The sequence below is a fragment of the Strix uralensis genome, chromosome 5, assembly GCF_047716275.1.
Source record: "Strix uralensis isolate ZFMK-TIS-50842 chromosome 5, bStrUra1, whole genome shotgun sequence".
In the NCBI taxonomy this organism is placed as follows: domain Eukaryota; kingdom Metazoa; phylum Chordata; class Aves; order Strigiformes; family Strigidae; genus Strix; species Strix uralensis.
Genome location: NC_133976.1, coordinates 75,348,048 through 75,360,830, shown reverse-complemented (window position 1 = coordinate 75,360,830; position 12,783 = coordinate 75,348,048). Strand labels below are relative to the sequence as shown.

General features: G+C 56.8%; 2 protein-coding genes across 2 annotated transcripts in view; both read right to left on the bottom strand.

Moving 5' to 3' along the window:
* LOC141944162 (fas-binding factor 1 homolog) overlaps positions 1–8,994 on the bottom strand; it is a 9,528-nt gene extending 534 nt beyond the window's left edge. The window contains exons 1-16 of the mRNA XM_074870267.1: positions 8,876–8,994; positions 8,533–8,560; positions 7,810–7,854; positions 7,399–7,489; positions 6,900–6,960; positions 6,313–6,363; positions 6,086–6,173; positions 5,440–5,520; positions 4,610–4,723; positions 3,590–3,743; positions 3,231–3,364; positions 2,766–2,865; positions 2,250–2,642; positions 1,504–1,581; positions 1,248–1,342; positions 482–540 (exon numbers count right to left, since the gene is read on the bottom strand). Of these exons, the coding sequence (XP_074726368.1) occupies positions 482–540; positions 1,248–1,342; positions 1,504–1,581; positions 2,250–2,642; positions 2,766–2,865; positions 3,231–3,364; positions 3,590–3,743; positions 4,610–4,723; positions 5,440–5,520; positions 6,086–6,173; positions 6,313–6,363; positions 6,900–6,960; positions 7,399–7,489; positions 7,810–7,854; positions 8,533–8,560; positions 8,876–8,878 (1,575 nt within the window). The 5' untranslated portion in view covers positions 8,879–8,994. The remainder of the gene's footprint in view (positions 1–481; positions 541–1,247; positions 1,343–1,503; positions 1,582–2,249; positions 2,643–2,765; positions 2,866–3,230; positions 3,365–3,589; positions 3,744–4,609; positions 4,724–5,439; positions 5,521–6,085; positions 6,174–6,312; positions 6,364–6,899; positions 6,961–7,398; positions 7,490–7,809; positions 7,855–8,532; positions 8,561–8,875) is intronic.
* A 1,121-nt stretch (positions 8,995–10,115) lies between these two features.
* LOC141944161 (myosin-3-like) lies at positions 10,116–11,592 on the bottom strand. The gene is given in 5 exon segments (XM_074870265.1): positions 10,116–10,211; positions 10,405–10,523; positions 11,077–11,100; positions 11,103–11,193; positions 11,266–11,592. Coding segments are annotated over 5 exon segments (432 nt in total). The 5' UTR covers positions 11,368–11,592.
* Positions 11,593–12,783: the final 1,191 nt, after the last annotated feature.

Below are 12,783 nucleotides of genomic sequence, written 5' to 3'. Positions count from 1 at the left end.
GAGAGGCCCAGCTCCATCAGAAATGGAGGCTTTGAAGACCAAGCAAGATCTCCCTCCCTGTCACAGGCTACAATTCCCCTTCAGTTCTCCAAAAACAAGTTCAGAGCATCTTCACCACCGTGCTGGGGAAAACCAGCTGAAGAAAAAGCCCTTCGTCAGCTGGAGCCTCTGATGTCTCATTAATAGGAGACAGAGATGCCTGGGGAACTCTGTCAACACTGCTCAGGCAATGCAGGGCTCTCAATGCACACGATTTACAAAGCAGCCACAGCACACACACTTTGGCCTGACAAATACAACTCATGGCACCTCAGGGCTCTCCAAAGCCTTTGCCTCCATGAACGCAGGCTCCCAGGGCTGCAAAGCAGGGCACAGCCATCCTCCTGCCCAGGGAGCACGGGCAGAGCTGGGTGACGGTGAGTTGTCAGGGGAGGGCTCACGATCACCACCCCCTCTCAGGGGCCAGGCCCAGCAGACCTACCTGAGCCAGCAGCGCAGGGCACTGCGTCTCCTGCTCTCCCGGTAACAAGGCTGTGGGGACTGAAAAGTCAACAAGTCTGGGATTCAGACAGGCCAAGGGGAACCATTCCCTCCCAGGAGGACAAGGGCCTGGGTCTCCTCGGCAGAGCGGGAAGGGTCCTGCCCCGCTCTGGCAGCTGGGGATGGGGACGCAGGCTCAGACAGGCTTGTCCAGACCCGCACCCCTACCCCACCCCACGCACAGTGGCGAGGACTCTGCTCTGCAGAGTAAGTCTGGGGGCAAAGCACAGCTCCTCCTCCATCTCCCTCAACTAGGGAGGAGGCTGGGTCCCCTCAGCCACTTGCAGTGGCCTCTGAAGTGGTGCTCAGCCTCAGCCGAGGGCAGGAGGGGGTCTGCCAGCACACAGCGCTAGTGGGATGAGTGTTGGGGCAGCAGGAGGGAGGAAGGAGAAAAAAGGGACAGCACGAACGTAGGTCCACCCATTGCTCAGAGAGAGCAAGTCCCCGGCAGCCCTCTCAAACCCCACAGGCAGCACTGCGGAGCTCAGTGCACCCCAGCACCGTGTCCCCACCGCGCCACGACATGGGCATGGTGGGATCCTGCAGCCTGGCAGCCCCCTCCAGCAACAGCTGGGCAAAGCCCGGGCAGCGTTCACACGGACAAGGGCAATGCTGTGGCTCCTGCCTTTTTTTGGTTGGTTGTTTTTGCAGGGCCGGGACCCTCTCTGCCTCCTGCTGCCCAAACCGTACAACCACACGAAACGCACCCGGGGCGCTGGCATCTCTGGAGGGTTCTCCCTGCGCGGCCTCCGATGGGGGAGCTGAGGCTTGTTCCGTGGTGCTGAGCCAGGGGAGCGGTGACCTGCGTGGGCACAGAGACACGAGTGATGCACAGCAGTGCCACAGCTCAGGGAGAGGCACGCAGACATTCTCCTGCTCAGCATTTCGGGGAGTTTAAAGCTTGGCCGTCCCACTGTGACACCCCTCCTGTGGGGCACGCCTGAAAGGCAAAGGCGGCCTTACCCGGAGCCATCTCTGCTCGTTGCCTCGTCCTGCACAGCGGCTGCCTGCGGCCGTGCTCCTGGGGAGGCTGCTGGCCGGCTGCAAGCAAAAAGCATCTGATGTGGGAGAGCCCAGGAGGCGAGGAAAGACAAGATCCTCTCCCCCAACACCAGTTCCTGCCTCGCAGGGGAAAGCCTCTGTCCCACTCAGCTATGGCAGGATTCAGCCTTTGGGCTGCAGGGGCAGCAAAGACACCTCAAAACCTCCCTCACCGCTGGTCCTTGCTGCATCCAACCCCTTCCCCTGGGCAACACCAGCCCCAGCTAACACAGCCCTGCCCACGCCACAGGGCTCTCTGTCTGCAATTTGCTTCCCAGTCCCCTTCAGTGGCACGAGTCCGGACCTGGGTCCGTGTCAACTCAGCTGGAGGAGGTGCTTTGCCTCAACTAGGAGGAAGGAAGGGGAATGAAGGCAGGAACGAGGAGCACGGGGCGGGGAGCTGGTGGGGGTGTGCTGATCCAGGACAGCTCCGCGGGACCCACGGCACTGTGTGCCCTCTTGGCTACAACTGGCAGGAGAGCCCAGAGGTGGGAGGGGACTGCGGGCTGGATCACTGGGACGAAGCCCCGCATTATTACCCCAACCCAAGACAAGACAGTGCTTAAAATTCATTTCTCAGATCGGACCCCAGGGTTTCTGAGAGCTCCTCCTGGAGCAGCTACACGCGGAGCAGACGGGAGCGCTGCGGCCATCAACCATGCCTTTACCTGACAGGAGAGCAGGGTTGCAGCCCTTCAACTGGGGCCTCCGAGGGCTTGGCATTCCCCTCCTGGGCCTTCGCCTGGGCTTGGGCTTTTTTGCGTGATAAGGCAGCGCTCAGCCAGTCCTCCTCCTCCACCGAGTCATGTTTAGCTGCTGTCTCCTCTGCAGCCGGGAGCTGTCTGGCGGGGCTGGGCCGCCCAGCTGCGGCAGGGCTGGGGGAGCTCCCTGCAGGACTGGCCTTCGATGGAAATGACAGCTCCAAATCCATAAAATCGTCATCTTTCAGGCCCAGCCAGGCACCTCGATTCCTGCGGCCCCCCGTGGGCCTCTGGCTGGCTGATGGAGGAGCTATGGAGAGGGTCTCTGCTTGTCGATCAATGCTCGTCTTGGCTGAAAACCTGTTGTGAGGAGAAGCAGTCGCATCCCTGCCCGCGAGGGGACACCGGGGGGACCCTGCCCGCTCCGCTGCAGGGGCAGCGTGGTCGGTGGCTGGAGCTACAGACACACAGAGAGCACAATACCTCACAGGCTGCCTTCTCGCCGGCCGGCCCTTGGCTGTGGAGGCCACCGAGGGCTCGTATGCTCCAAAGACAAAATTCTCATGCCGACCCTCTTCCTTCTCTGTTCAGACAAGTGGCCTTGAGTCAGTGCCCAGAGGAGCAGCCCACTGCAAAGACTCCAGCCCTCCTCCTCCTCCCCCCCTGCAATTCCCACTGACGTTGCTGCCTCTGGGAAAACACCGCTGCAAACCTCTTGCCCAGAAACCGGCAAGCGAGGGGCCTCCCCAGGGTGGCTGCGAAAAACTTTTGTGGGGAATCAGCCCACGGCCAAACGGAACCGAGTTACAGCTCCTGCGCAAATGCTGCCAGGCTGCCGCGAGGGCAGAAAGGGCATTTCCCCTGCAAGGGCAGTAGAAATCAATCTCACTCGCCCAAGCCAACGCTGCCACCTCTGCAGCCCTCCCCAGTGTCCCTGGCTGTGCTCACCTGGCTGCTTTTGGTACTTCTTCTCCTGTGTGACCTCCCGGCGCTCTCCCAGGCCTGGCTCTTCCAGGATTCTGGCCACGGAGCCTCGTCCCAGTAACTCATCCAGCACGGCACGGGCTGGCCGGACCTTCTCTCTGCTGGGGACACAGCGGCAGATGGGTTTCTCCCAGAGGCAGGACTGGTCCTCCTCACACAGCCTTGCCAGCCTGCTCTGCCTCTTCTCTGCCACACAAGGCTGCTCCTGCCCCTTTCGGGGACCCACAGGCACAAGCTCAGCATCCCCCACCCACCATAGTGGCACCATCTCAAGACACAAGCCAGCCCCTCCTTTACTCCCGCCGCCCCTTCACTGCCCTTACTCTTCTGCCTTCTTGCCCTGCTTGCCATCTCTTCCTGGGCCACTGCCAAGGCCCAGTGCATCTAGCAGGTCATCGCCATCGTCTTCAAAGGTGATCTCCTTCCTCCTCTGCACTGGGGCCGCGGTGCGCAGGGGCGTCTGGGCTGCGGGTGGCTCTGGGGGTGGGATCACACATCGTAGGAGGTTTGAGCTGGGCTTGTCTCTTTCCCCCCCCACCCCCCAACAAGAGATCAGAGCAGCCCTGCCTGCTCTTCTCTCTCAGGACCGTTTACAGAGACACTTTTAAATAGCTCTTTTCAGTGACCAAATCTCACAGCAAGTGACAAAGTGGCAACGTGCTACTGCCTGGTCCATGGCCACTGATGGGACACTGCTGGGTGTCACTGACACTGGGGTTTCCAGCTCTGGCGGACACCAGCAGCTTCTTCAGCTTTGCAAGTTTCCACTCAGATAATTCCTCCCCACCTTCACCCAAAGTCTCTCTTCCACCAATGCACCTTAGTCCTTGCCCCAGCCCACCAGCTGCTACTCGTGTCCAGAGGGGATTTTTCAGGGTGAAAGGAGGTTTGAGGGGACTACCAGACCCATTGGCATCCCTCCTGCAGCAACAAGAGAGACGAGTGCCTGTAACACAGTCACAGTGCAGCTGGATCCCACCCAGAGGTGCAACTGTGCTTTGGGGTGGACCAGCGAGGCCCTCAGCCACCCAAATCCTGACCCAGAACACTGCTTCTCCTCTGGCAGCGTGCAGAACAGGCTGGGTGAGTCCAAGGGAAGATCTGAGACTCCATTCCCAGAAAGAAAAAGTCAGTTCTGTAACCTCTAGCACACTGCAAATATTGAGCACTCGGGGAGCTGTTACCAGCTGTAACCGTGCTACCAAGTTGCTCCCTAAAAGGCCGTACTGGTTAACAAGAGATGCCACTAGCTGGCTTTCATTTAACGTTTGGACATGACACAAACTCAGCCAGGCTGCTGATTCATTTAACACAAAGAGGATGCATCAAGCAATCCCACTTACCTTTCTCCTTGCTCTGTTTTTCCTCAGGGATGCTTTTAGTGCCTGTCGGGGATGGCTTCTTGGGTGCATCCTGCTCCTCATCAGACAAGAGCCCCGACAGAGGATCATCTAAATCTGGCAATTACGCCGTAGGGGCAGAAAATAAAACAATAAAAACAAACAAAACAACAAAACCAAGGTTATTGAGAACAACGCCTCTGTGCTAAGCCAAACACTGCTCCCCACCATGTGCACATGGGGACAGGAGATCATCTCTGCCCAAAGCCACGAACGCAGACTCCGCACAGACCCTGGACACCCATGAGTATCTCAAAACTGGGGTGCTTTAACGCTTGACCACTCTTTAGGCAATGACAAAGGGGAGGACAAAGCCCACCTAAATCATCTAAAGCCAATTAGTGACTGGAGCAGATGCTGACCTCGGTTAAAGTGCAGGCTCTGACAGCCAGATCTCAGCTGTGCCAGGAAACCAGCCCCCCTCTTTGGAAGGGGGACAGAATCCCCCCCTCCCCGATACAAGGGTCTCCAAGTGCTACAGACAGGCACTAAAAACCAAAGCACAGCTGAAAAAGCAAACGCCCTCAGGAATCCTCTCCCAGCCCCACCCTGAGGAGGGCTTCCAACACTGAGCAGTCTTTTTTTTTTTTTTTCCCCTTTGGTCACCTCTAAGGGATGAGCTTTGCACGGACATCGCAGGGGTGAAGGATGCTCTATGTCATTACCCAGCCAAGCCTTTGGGTGACAGAAGAGGCAAGCTACGGGCAAAGAGCAAGGACAGAGTCCTCAGCTGCCCCCACACATCCATGTGCTGAAGGGAAGCGACATCCTACCTTCCAAGTTGAATTTCCTGTACTGTCGGGAAGCAGCGAAGGATGACAGCAGCTTCTTCTCCATCGCAGGTCCAGACTCTCCTGCAAAGAGAGGCCACAGCTCTCACAGACAAGGTACTGTGGAGATGGCCCTTTCCCACCCCGGCTGAAGGTCACTTTTCTGGTGGCAGCCCCCTAAAAGCACATCCTGGGACACACAGTCAGTCCCCTCACGGCCCTGGGGGGTAGGAATCTCTCTCTTGAGGGGCCTCCTTGCAGGCAGAGAAGGAGAAAAGGGCTTGGGGAAGAGCAGGACAGGTTGCGGACAGGCACGTCTTAAATGCAACCGCCTGGCTCTCCTTCCACGCAGACCAGGCAGATCCCTGGTCTTTGACCTGCACCAGGCAACAGCCAAGTGGGTTTGGTGGGAGGCGGCAGCGTGGCTGTCATGGCTGCTGATGGCAGTGATGTTATCACAGCACGACAAGAGGCCGGGCCAGGGATCAACCAAGGGACAACACACAGCCAGAATGACACTCGGTGGCTGGCACAGCCCCAAAAAAGATTTTAGGGAACAAATCCACTTTTCATTCCCTATCGCGGAAGAAAACACGCCCTGCTCGTCTGGAACCAGGGTACGACAAGAGCAGCACAATCTCCTTTTCACCTTTCCCAGGGCCTTTCACGGTTGTCAGCCCTGGCCCAGAACCGGATCTCGACGCTCCCAGCAGATCAGCTTCCAGGTCGTCCAAGTCCTGGAAAGCAACAGGACGGCGACGGGAGCAGGGCGAGTGCTACTCCTGCCTCAGCGCTGCTTCTCCCTTCGGAAGTTGGTGCTGGAGGCCACGGCTGCAGCCCACGCGGGGCTCAGGCGAAGGGTATTTCTGCACTGACCTTCAGGCTCTGCAACAGAGCTTGGGGCTCTCTGCCGGAGGCGCTGGAGCCCTGCGTGCCAAGGAGGGCAGAGATCAGAGACAAGCAGACTTTGGAAACTCCTCACCCCTCACTTCCATGCTCCAGCCCCCGCTTTTCCTCATTGTTTGGAATGGGAGAACACACGCCCAGCTCCTCCTGGGGTGCCCCTCACTGGAAACTCCCCGTGCCTTGATTCCTTTGCTGACATCCTACTGCCTCTGGGAGAAGTGTCAGCAACACCCAGGCCGGTGCTTTGGGTCAGGGTCCTTCCTGCGGCGCTTCCTCCCAAGAGCACCCAGCAGGGCTGGGCTGCAGCACGACGTGCCCCCCTGGCTTTGCTCCAGCTCACCCACGGCACCCGCAAGCCCTTCTCCCACCAGCCACCCGCTCCCCTGGCCCAGTTCCCCTGTAGTCACGCCAGAGAGGGGTCACCTCTTCAGCCAGACCTCACGGTTTCCCCCGATATCCCACTGCTGACTTGCCTGGGGTGACACCAGGGGCAAGCCTGGCCCAGCTCAGTCCCAGCCCTCGCGGTACCCAGGCTCTCTCCCAAAATGCAGGCTCACCTCTGCAGCTTCCACGTCCTCTGCAGGCAATCTACTGAAGAAATCCTCCGCTACGTGGCACCTGCGACACAAGCCCGGGGGTCAGCAGCAGCACCCGTGAGCTCGGCAAGGGCGCGTTAGGGACAGCCAGGCCAGGTGGCGGCAGGCGGAGGGGACCGCACGGGCACACCACGGCAGCCGCGTTGTGCAACAGAAAAGGAGGTGCAAATAGCGCCCGCATAAAAGATGGGAGTGCTGGGACTGCTGTAGTTAAGCGAGCAACTCTCCTAAGGCAGACGTACCAGGAGATGTACCGGGCTGGGCGCACCCAGCTCTCGCTGGAAAGCTTCAGGCTCTGGGCTCCCAGTTCCCAAAGGCATTGCCGGTAACTCGCCTTCCCGGGCAATCGCTCTCGGGGCAGGGAGCGAGGGGGACAAGACGAGGACGGGGCAGGTCACAAGGACCTGGGGAGCACAGAGGGATCTCCAAGAGCGAGAGGCTCTGTCTCAAAGGCACTCACTTCTGGCTGGCCGGCGAGCTGGTGCCCCGGACTCTCCCACTGCTGCCCCTGGCCAGCTGCGAAGTCCTCACAGAATTCACGGGGCTTTCGTCTGGAAACAAGACAGGGAGACGTGAGGATGACGGACACAGGCATATTCCTGACCCGGGCACCCCAGAGGGGGATTTGTTGTCTCCCCACGGGCCACAGATGCTTTTAATCAGAGATGAACTTCACTCGGCCTCCCCAAGCTGACGTCCAGCCTCTTCGACAGCCTCTGACTCTGGGAAACCCTGCTTGCTGCTTCCTCCCCCCTCACCGCTGGAGCCCCCTCAGAGACCACTGGCTCTTTCACCAGCACCTCCCGCTCCCAGCAGGGGACTAAGAGCACAAGGATGCTGCCCTTTCAGCTGCAAAGAAGGTTCCTTTTACCGTCCTCGAATCCCAGAAGGTCGCCAAGCAGGTCATCCAAAGAGTCTGAAACCAGACACATTAAAGGCGTTGAGGCAGGGGAGCTCACCACGCAGGTGCAAACAAGCTCCCAGTTTCAGTATGCCTTGCTCTTTTGAAACCCCCCAAGCATACAGGTTTGGGCTCAAGCACCATCAGCATAAGGCCTTCCTAGAGAGAACTGCCAAGACTTGACCCAGTATTTTGTGGATAAAAGATTTCACTTCACTTAGCCAGAAAGGAGATCTCTCTATCAAGGAGCCAGCAGCTTCCTATTCAGTCTCTGGCCACAAGCAGCCCTTCCTCTGGGAGCTCTCGCCCCACAGTGGCTCAGAGGCCCTGGGCAACCCCAAAAGTGCTGCTTCAGTGTCCAGGGCTGCAAGAGCCCCCCAAACAAGCACCTGGGCGTCAGGTGAGGCAGAGAACTGAACTAACCACATCTATTCTGCCCTGGACTGGGGAAAGCCCGCAGGAAAGGGCTGTAGGAGCCCGATAAGCAAAGCCCCTCGCTGGCAGAGGCAGGTGAATGTCTCTGCTTCAGGAATGAGACGACGCCTCAGCTGCAGCTCTCGGCCAAGGCCCAGGAAACATCGTCGCAGCCAGGACCCCCACCTGATCCCGCTGCCCCACCTCGCCTCCGGCCCCGCGTTCCCGCAGAACAAAGCACCTACGGACAGCGAAGGGAACGCGCTCCAGGCTACGTACCGCTTAAACTTCTCGGGGGTTTTGTAGCCTACGGAGAGAGGCAAATTCCCTCATGAGAAAAGGGCGCGGGGCTGGCCGGGTCGTGCTCCAACCCCGCCGGAGCCAGGGGCAGGGTTCTCCAGAGCACCCCACAAGCAACAGCGAAGCCCCCCCGCCTCCCTCCCGGCCCCGCTGGTCGGGAAACGGCCCCTGAACCGCCGGAACCCCGAGAGATTCCCAACTGCAGCGGCAGCGGCGAGCACAGCCCCTCCCGCCCCCCGCGGGGTCCCTCCTGCCCCCCACAGAGGGGCCGGAGCAGCAAAGCCGCATTGCCCGGGCCCGCCTCAGCACCCCCCGCACTCACCATCGCGGCGCGCCGGCCTTCCCCTGCTCTCCCGCCGCCTTCCCGGCTCCTCCCGCTCTCCGCCGCTCCCTGCAGGGACACAAGGGTCTCCTCAGCGGCCGGCCCGGCCCGCGGCACCCCCCGTTACCTCTGGCCCACGCGATCTCCTGCTCCTGCCGGGGCCCCTCTCGGCCCGCCCGGCCGGCTCCGCGCTGCTCCGCCTCGCCCGGCTGCTCGGAACAAGGCTCCGGCGCTGCAAAAGAGCCCCGCAGGTAGCGAGTCTCGCCCGCCGCCGCCGCCCCGGGGAGCCCCCACCTCTCCGCCGCCGGGCGCCCAACGGCCCAACCGCCGCCTCTCCGCACCCGCTGCGCGGCGCGCGCTGCCCGCCCGCCCGCGCGCGGCTCTTCAAGAGACAGACACCACCCCACACACACAGCCGCGGGCTGAGGAGGCGGCGGGGGGCAGCGCCTCGGGAAGAGCTGCAGCCCCGGGGGGGGCAGGACAGGGGCTGGAGAAGCTCCTGGGGAGCGGCTGCTGCGGGAGGGAGTATACAGTATTCAGGAAGGCATTTGGGTGGGCACTGCCCACACAGACCCTACTCTTAGATAGGTCTTCATGCTTTCCAAAGTTGTTAAAGATGAAAACACTCTTTTCCTAAGAACTGTATCATTGACTTGTTTAGCAAGACTCTTCTCTCGAATTGGACTCGATGCAAACACAAGAATGTTATTACAAACCTTTGTTTAAATCCCCGTACAGTATCTTGTTAGGAAATCCTTTCCTGCAGACTCCAATGCCTTCCAGAACACCGTTACATCTCAGCTGGTGCAGAACAAGCTTGTGATCCATCAGGCCTATTACAGAGCAACATGGGGATATACTGATTTTTCTAGCACTGGACAATTGGTCTTTCTGCCAACTTCTAATCTATGTTTTATGAACGACCTGGGGTCTTTGTTTCACTGGGAATGATACAACACACAACATGAGGATGAGTTGTTCGCAAGTTGGACATCAGCTTATTTAGATTTTCCTGGAAAAAAGAGATCATTTGCAATCGCTCTATTACTTCAAGACATAATGCAAATACTTTCAATATGATTTGGCTCTGATTAAAAATAAAAATTCAGAAGTTTTTCCTTACTGTTCTAGTGAATATTCTACAGTCCTGTATAGGCATCAGCAAAGTAAATAGCTACTAACAATGGATACAACTGATAAACTTTACTCCTGTCTTAAAATGAAACTGTGTCCTTAGTGGTTAGCAGCTAATCATAAGAGCTATGAGGCACATCACCACCCACAAGAAGAGTTTTTCATAGACTGACTTGGAAATGGCGTTCGCTGCCTGGGGCACCTGCAGGGAGATGGTTCACAGAGCTGGGTCAGGGCACATCACCAGAATAAAACACCCCTCCACCATGTACAGATGCTGTCAGCCCACGAAATGCACTAACAGGCCTGAATGGTCCTGACTCTCCTCAGCTGAGACCTGCACCCACTCCTGTCCCTTAGGGAGAGGAGGGTCCCTGCTGCTCCCTAACGCTCACCTGATCCACTGCTTGGCCCTTCATGACATATTCATTTCCCACTTTCACCCGGGGATAGCACAAAGCTTTCAGCAAGTCTGCTGAGTTCAGGCCCATCAGGTACGCTGCTTTGTCAGCCTCTGTAAAACAAACCAAAAAAAAGCTGAAAGACTTTCTTCTTAGCTGGGACAGACAGAATGTGTTGGAGCCAGCCAGAGCTCACTCTGAAACCTGGCAAACTGTTTGGCTTTACACTGTGCACAAAAGCTTGAAAAATGTTATTTACTCTTCCAAACAGCCTTGTGGGGCTGGTCCTCATGATTGGAGTGGCTACAGCAGCCCCAGCAGGTATGGTAAAACCAGTGAGTGCATTGGTGATGGGACAACAGAGTGTTTTTCCCTTCGAGCCACTTCTCCACAATGTCACACAAGCAGAACAATTCTCAGTGTGTTACCAGAAACTGGTGAACACTGCAGTAACGTGTCCCAGAGACAAGGTCCTTCAGCAGAGCCATCAGGAAAAAAAGGGATGCAGAAAGTGACTCGACAGAAGGTGGTAAGTTGAAGGTTGAAGCTCATTTTTATGTTCATCAAGGAACAACTGCTCCTTTCCTGGAAGACTCCTTGTATTTCTCGTGAAAAATGGTATGGAAACAGTGGGAAATACGTCTCTCCGAGTCATTAAGGTATTACCTTCCATGCCGTCTGGTTCTGCCCAAACTTCATGTTCCCATAGTGCAGGATTGCCCCTGTCAGGTTGGAAATCCCCATTCTCTCACTGGGGCTGAAGCCCAAAATGTCAACGGCTGCCTGCACAGCGGATAGATCAGCTGATTGTAACAGTGGTGATGGCGGAAGTCTCTCCTTGCAGAATGTACTCACGTCTGCGGCAACAAGTTCCTCCTGGTCATCAATGCTGGCCACAGAAATCTCCCTTTGGCTGATGAAGAGGCGGTTGTACAGGTTGGTTGTGATGAGGAGCATCTCTGAAAGGCAAACGAAGGAGCGAGAGCCAGATGCTGGCAGTGAAAATGGAACAACAGCTCAGCAAGGTTTCCCAGGCTCTTTTTCCTTTTGCATCCCCAAAAAGACAGAGTAAAGCCATTCATCTGCCTTCCACTGGGTGAGCAGAAGGTCCCGGCCAGGTTCTCAGTCCTACCAGTTTAATATGCTGTGAACTGGGAGCTGAACATTCAGAACTGGCAGACAAGGAACAAGTGCATCCAAAGAAACAGCTTTTACAAAAGATACTTTTAGGTAAGACTCATACATGACATATACTAAAATCCATCCTGAATGCCCTTCACACCCACTGGAGTTGTGTGCTGGTGCACAGAAGTAATACAAACACGTGTGTTTACCTCCATCTAATTAAGGCCAAAATTCACAGAACTCCTTTTCAGTCCTGAATCCTATGGCAGAGTAAGAGAAGTGAAGGTGTAGCCTCCAGAGTAAGAAACTGCCCGATCCAATGTCGGGGGAGGTTTCGATACGATCCCAAGACCGACATTAAGACACAAATGAGGTCAAATGCCGTATACCCAAACCAGGTTTTTATTATTAAAAAAAAGTGAAGAGGGTAGCAATAGGACAGAATGGAAGGAAAAGACAGAAATAAAGCAAGGATGTGGGATAGGGCTGCAAGAATAGTCACCACCATGGATCCAGCGACATCCCCTTGGTCCTCAGTCTTCAGTTCTTCGGTGGTGGGTGCACACAGAGCAAAGTTTCTGTTGCATTTTTAAGTTCATCGTATCCGCTGATTAGCATATCTGCCCAGCTTTAGGTTTTTTTTCTCTGGTCCCACAGGTTTTGTTGCATCTGGCTTATGGGCAGAAATGCTTGCCTCTTATCCGTTCATTAGCAATGCATGCATGGGGTCTGGCCTACAGAGTAGAGCCACAAGTGGCTACAGGATGGGGCCAGCTCAGTACACCTCTGCCCCTTTGAGGCAAGAAGTGGGGGGGTGCATCCTTCAATACGCTCCCGCTTCCCTGGGCCACACTCCCCAGACCAATTCACAGGCCGCAGCAGCTTGTTTTGGAGGTTTGCACAGACACAAGCAAGCTTTGAGACAGTCCTATGACATTTCAGTCTCTCACAGAAGCCATCTCCTTATTTTACTCTGGAACCATGATTCAGGCTCCGAGGTGAATGGTGTCTCCAAAGGGATGAGGATAAAACACACTCACACCAGTCTGCAGTTCTCCTGGTCACTATTCGACTTTTCTTGTCTGGGGGTCTTGTAAGTTACTGCAATCCATGCCACTGAGGGAATGTGCCCTGAAAGCAAGGCACAACACTGGTTCTGCCATCACCCAAGCTGCGCTCTACCCTTGGGCTGCAACTCCAGACCCCCTCCAGGACACAATGACCTCTGAGCATGGACATAACTATTTT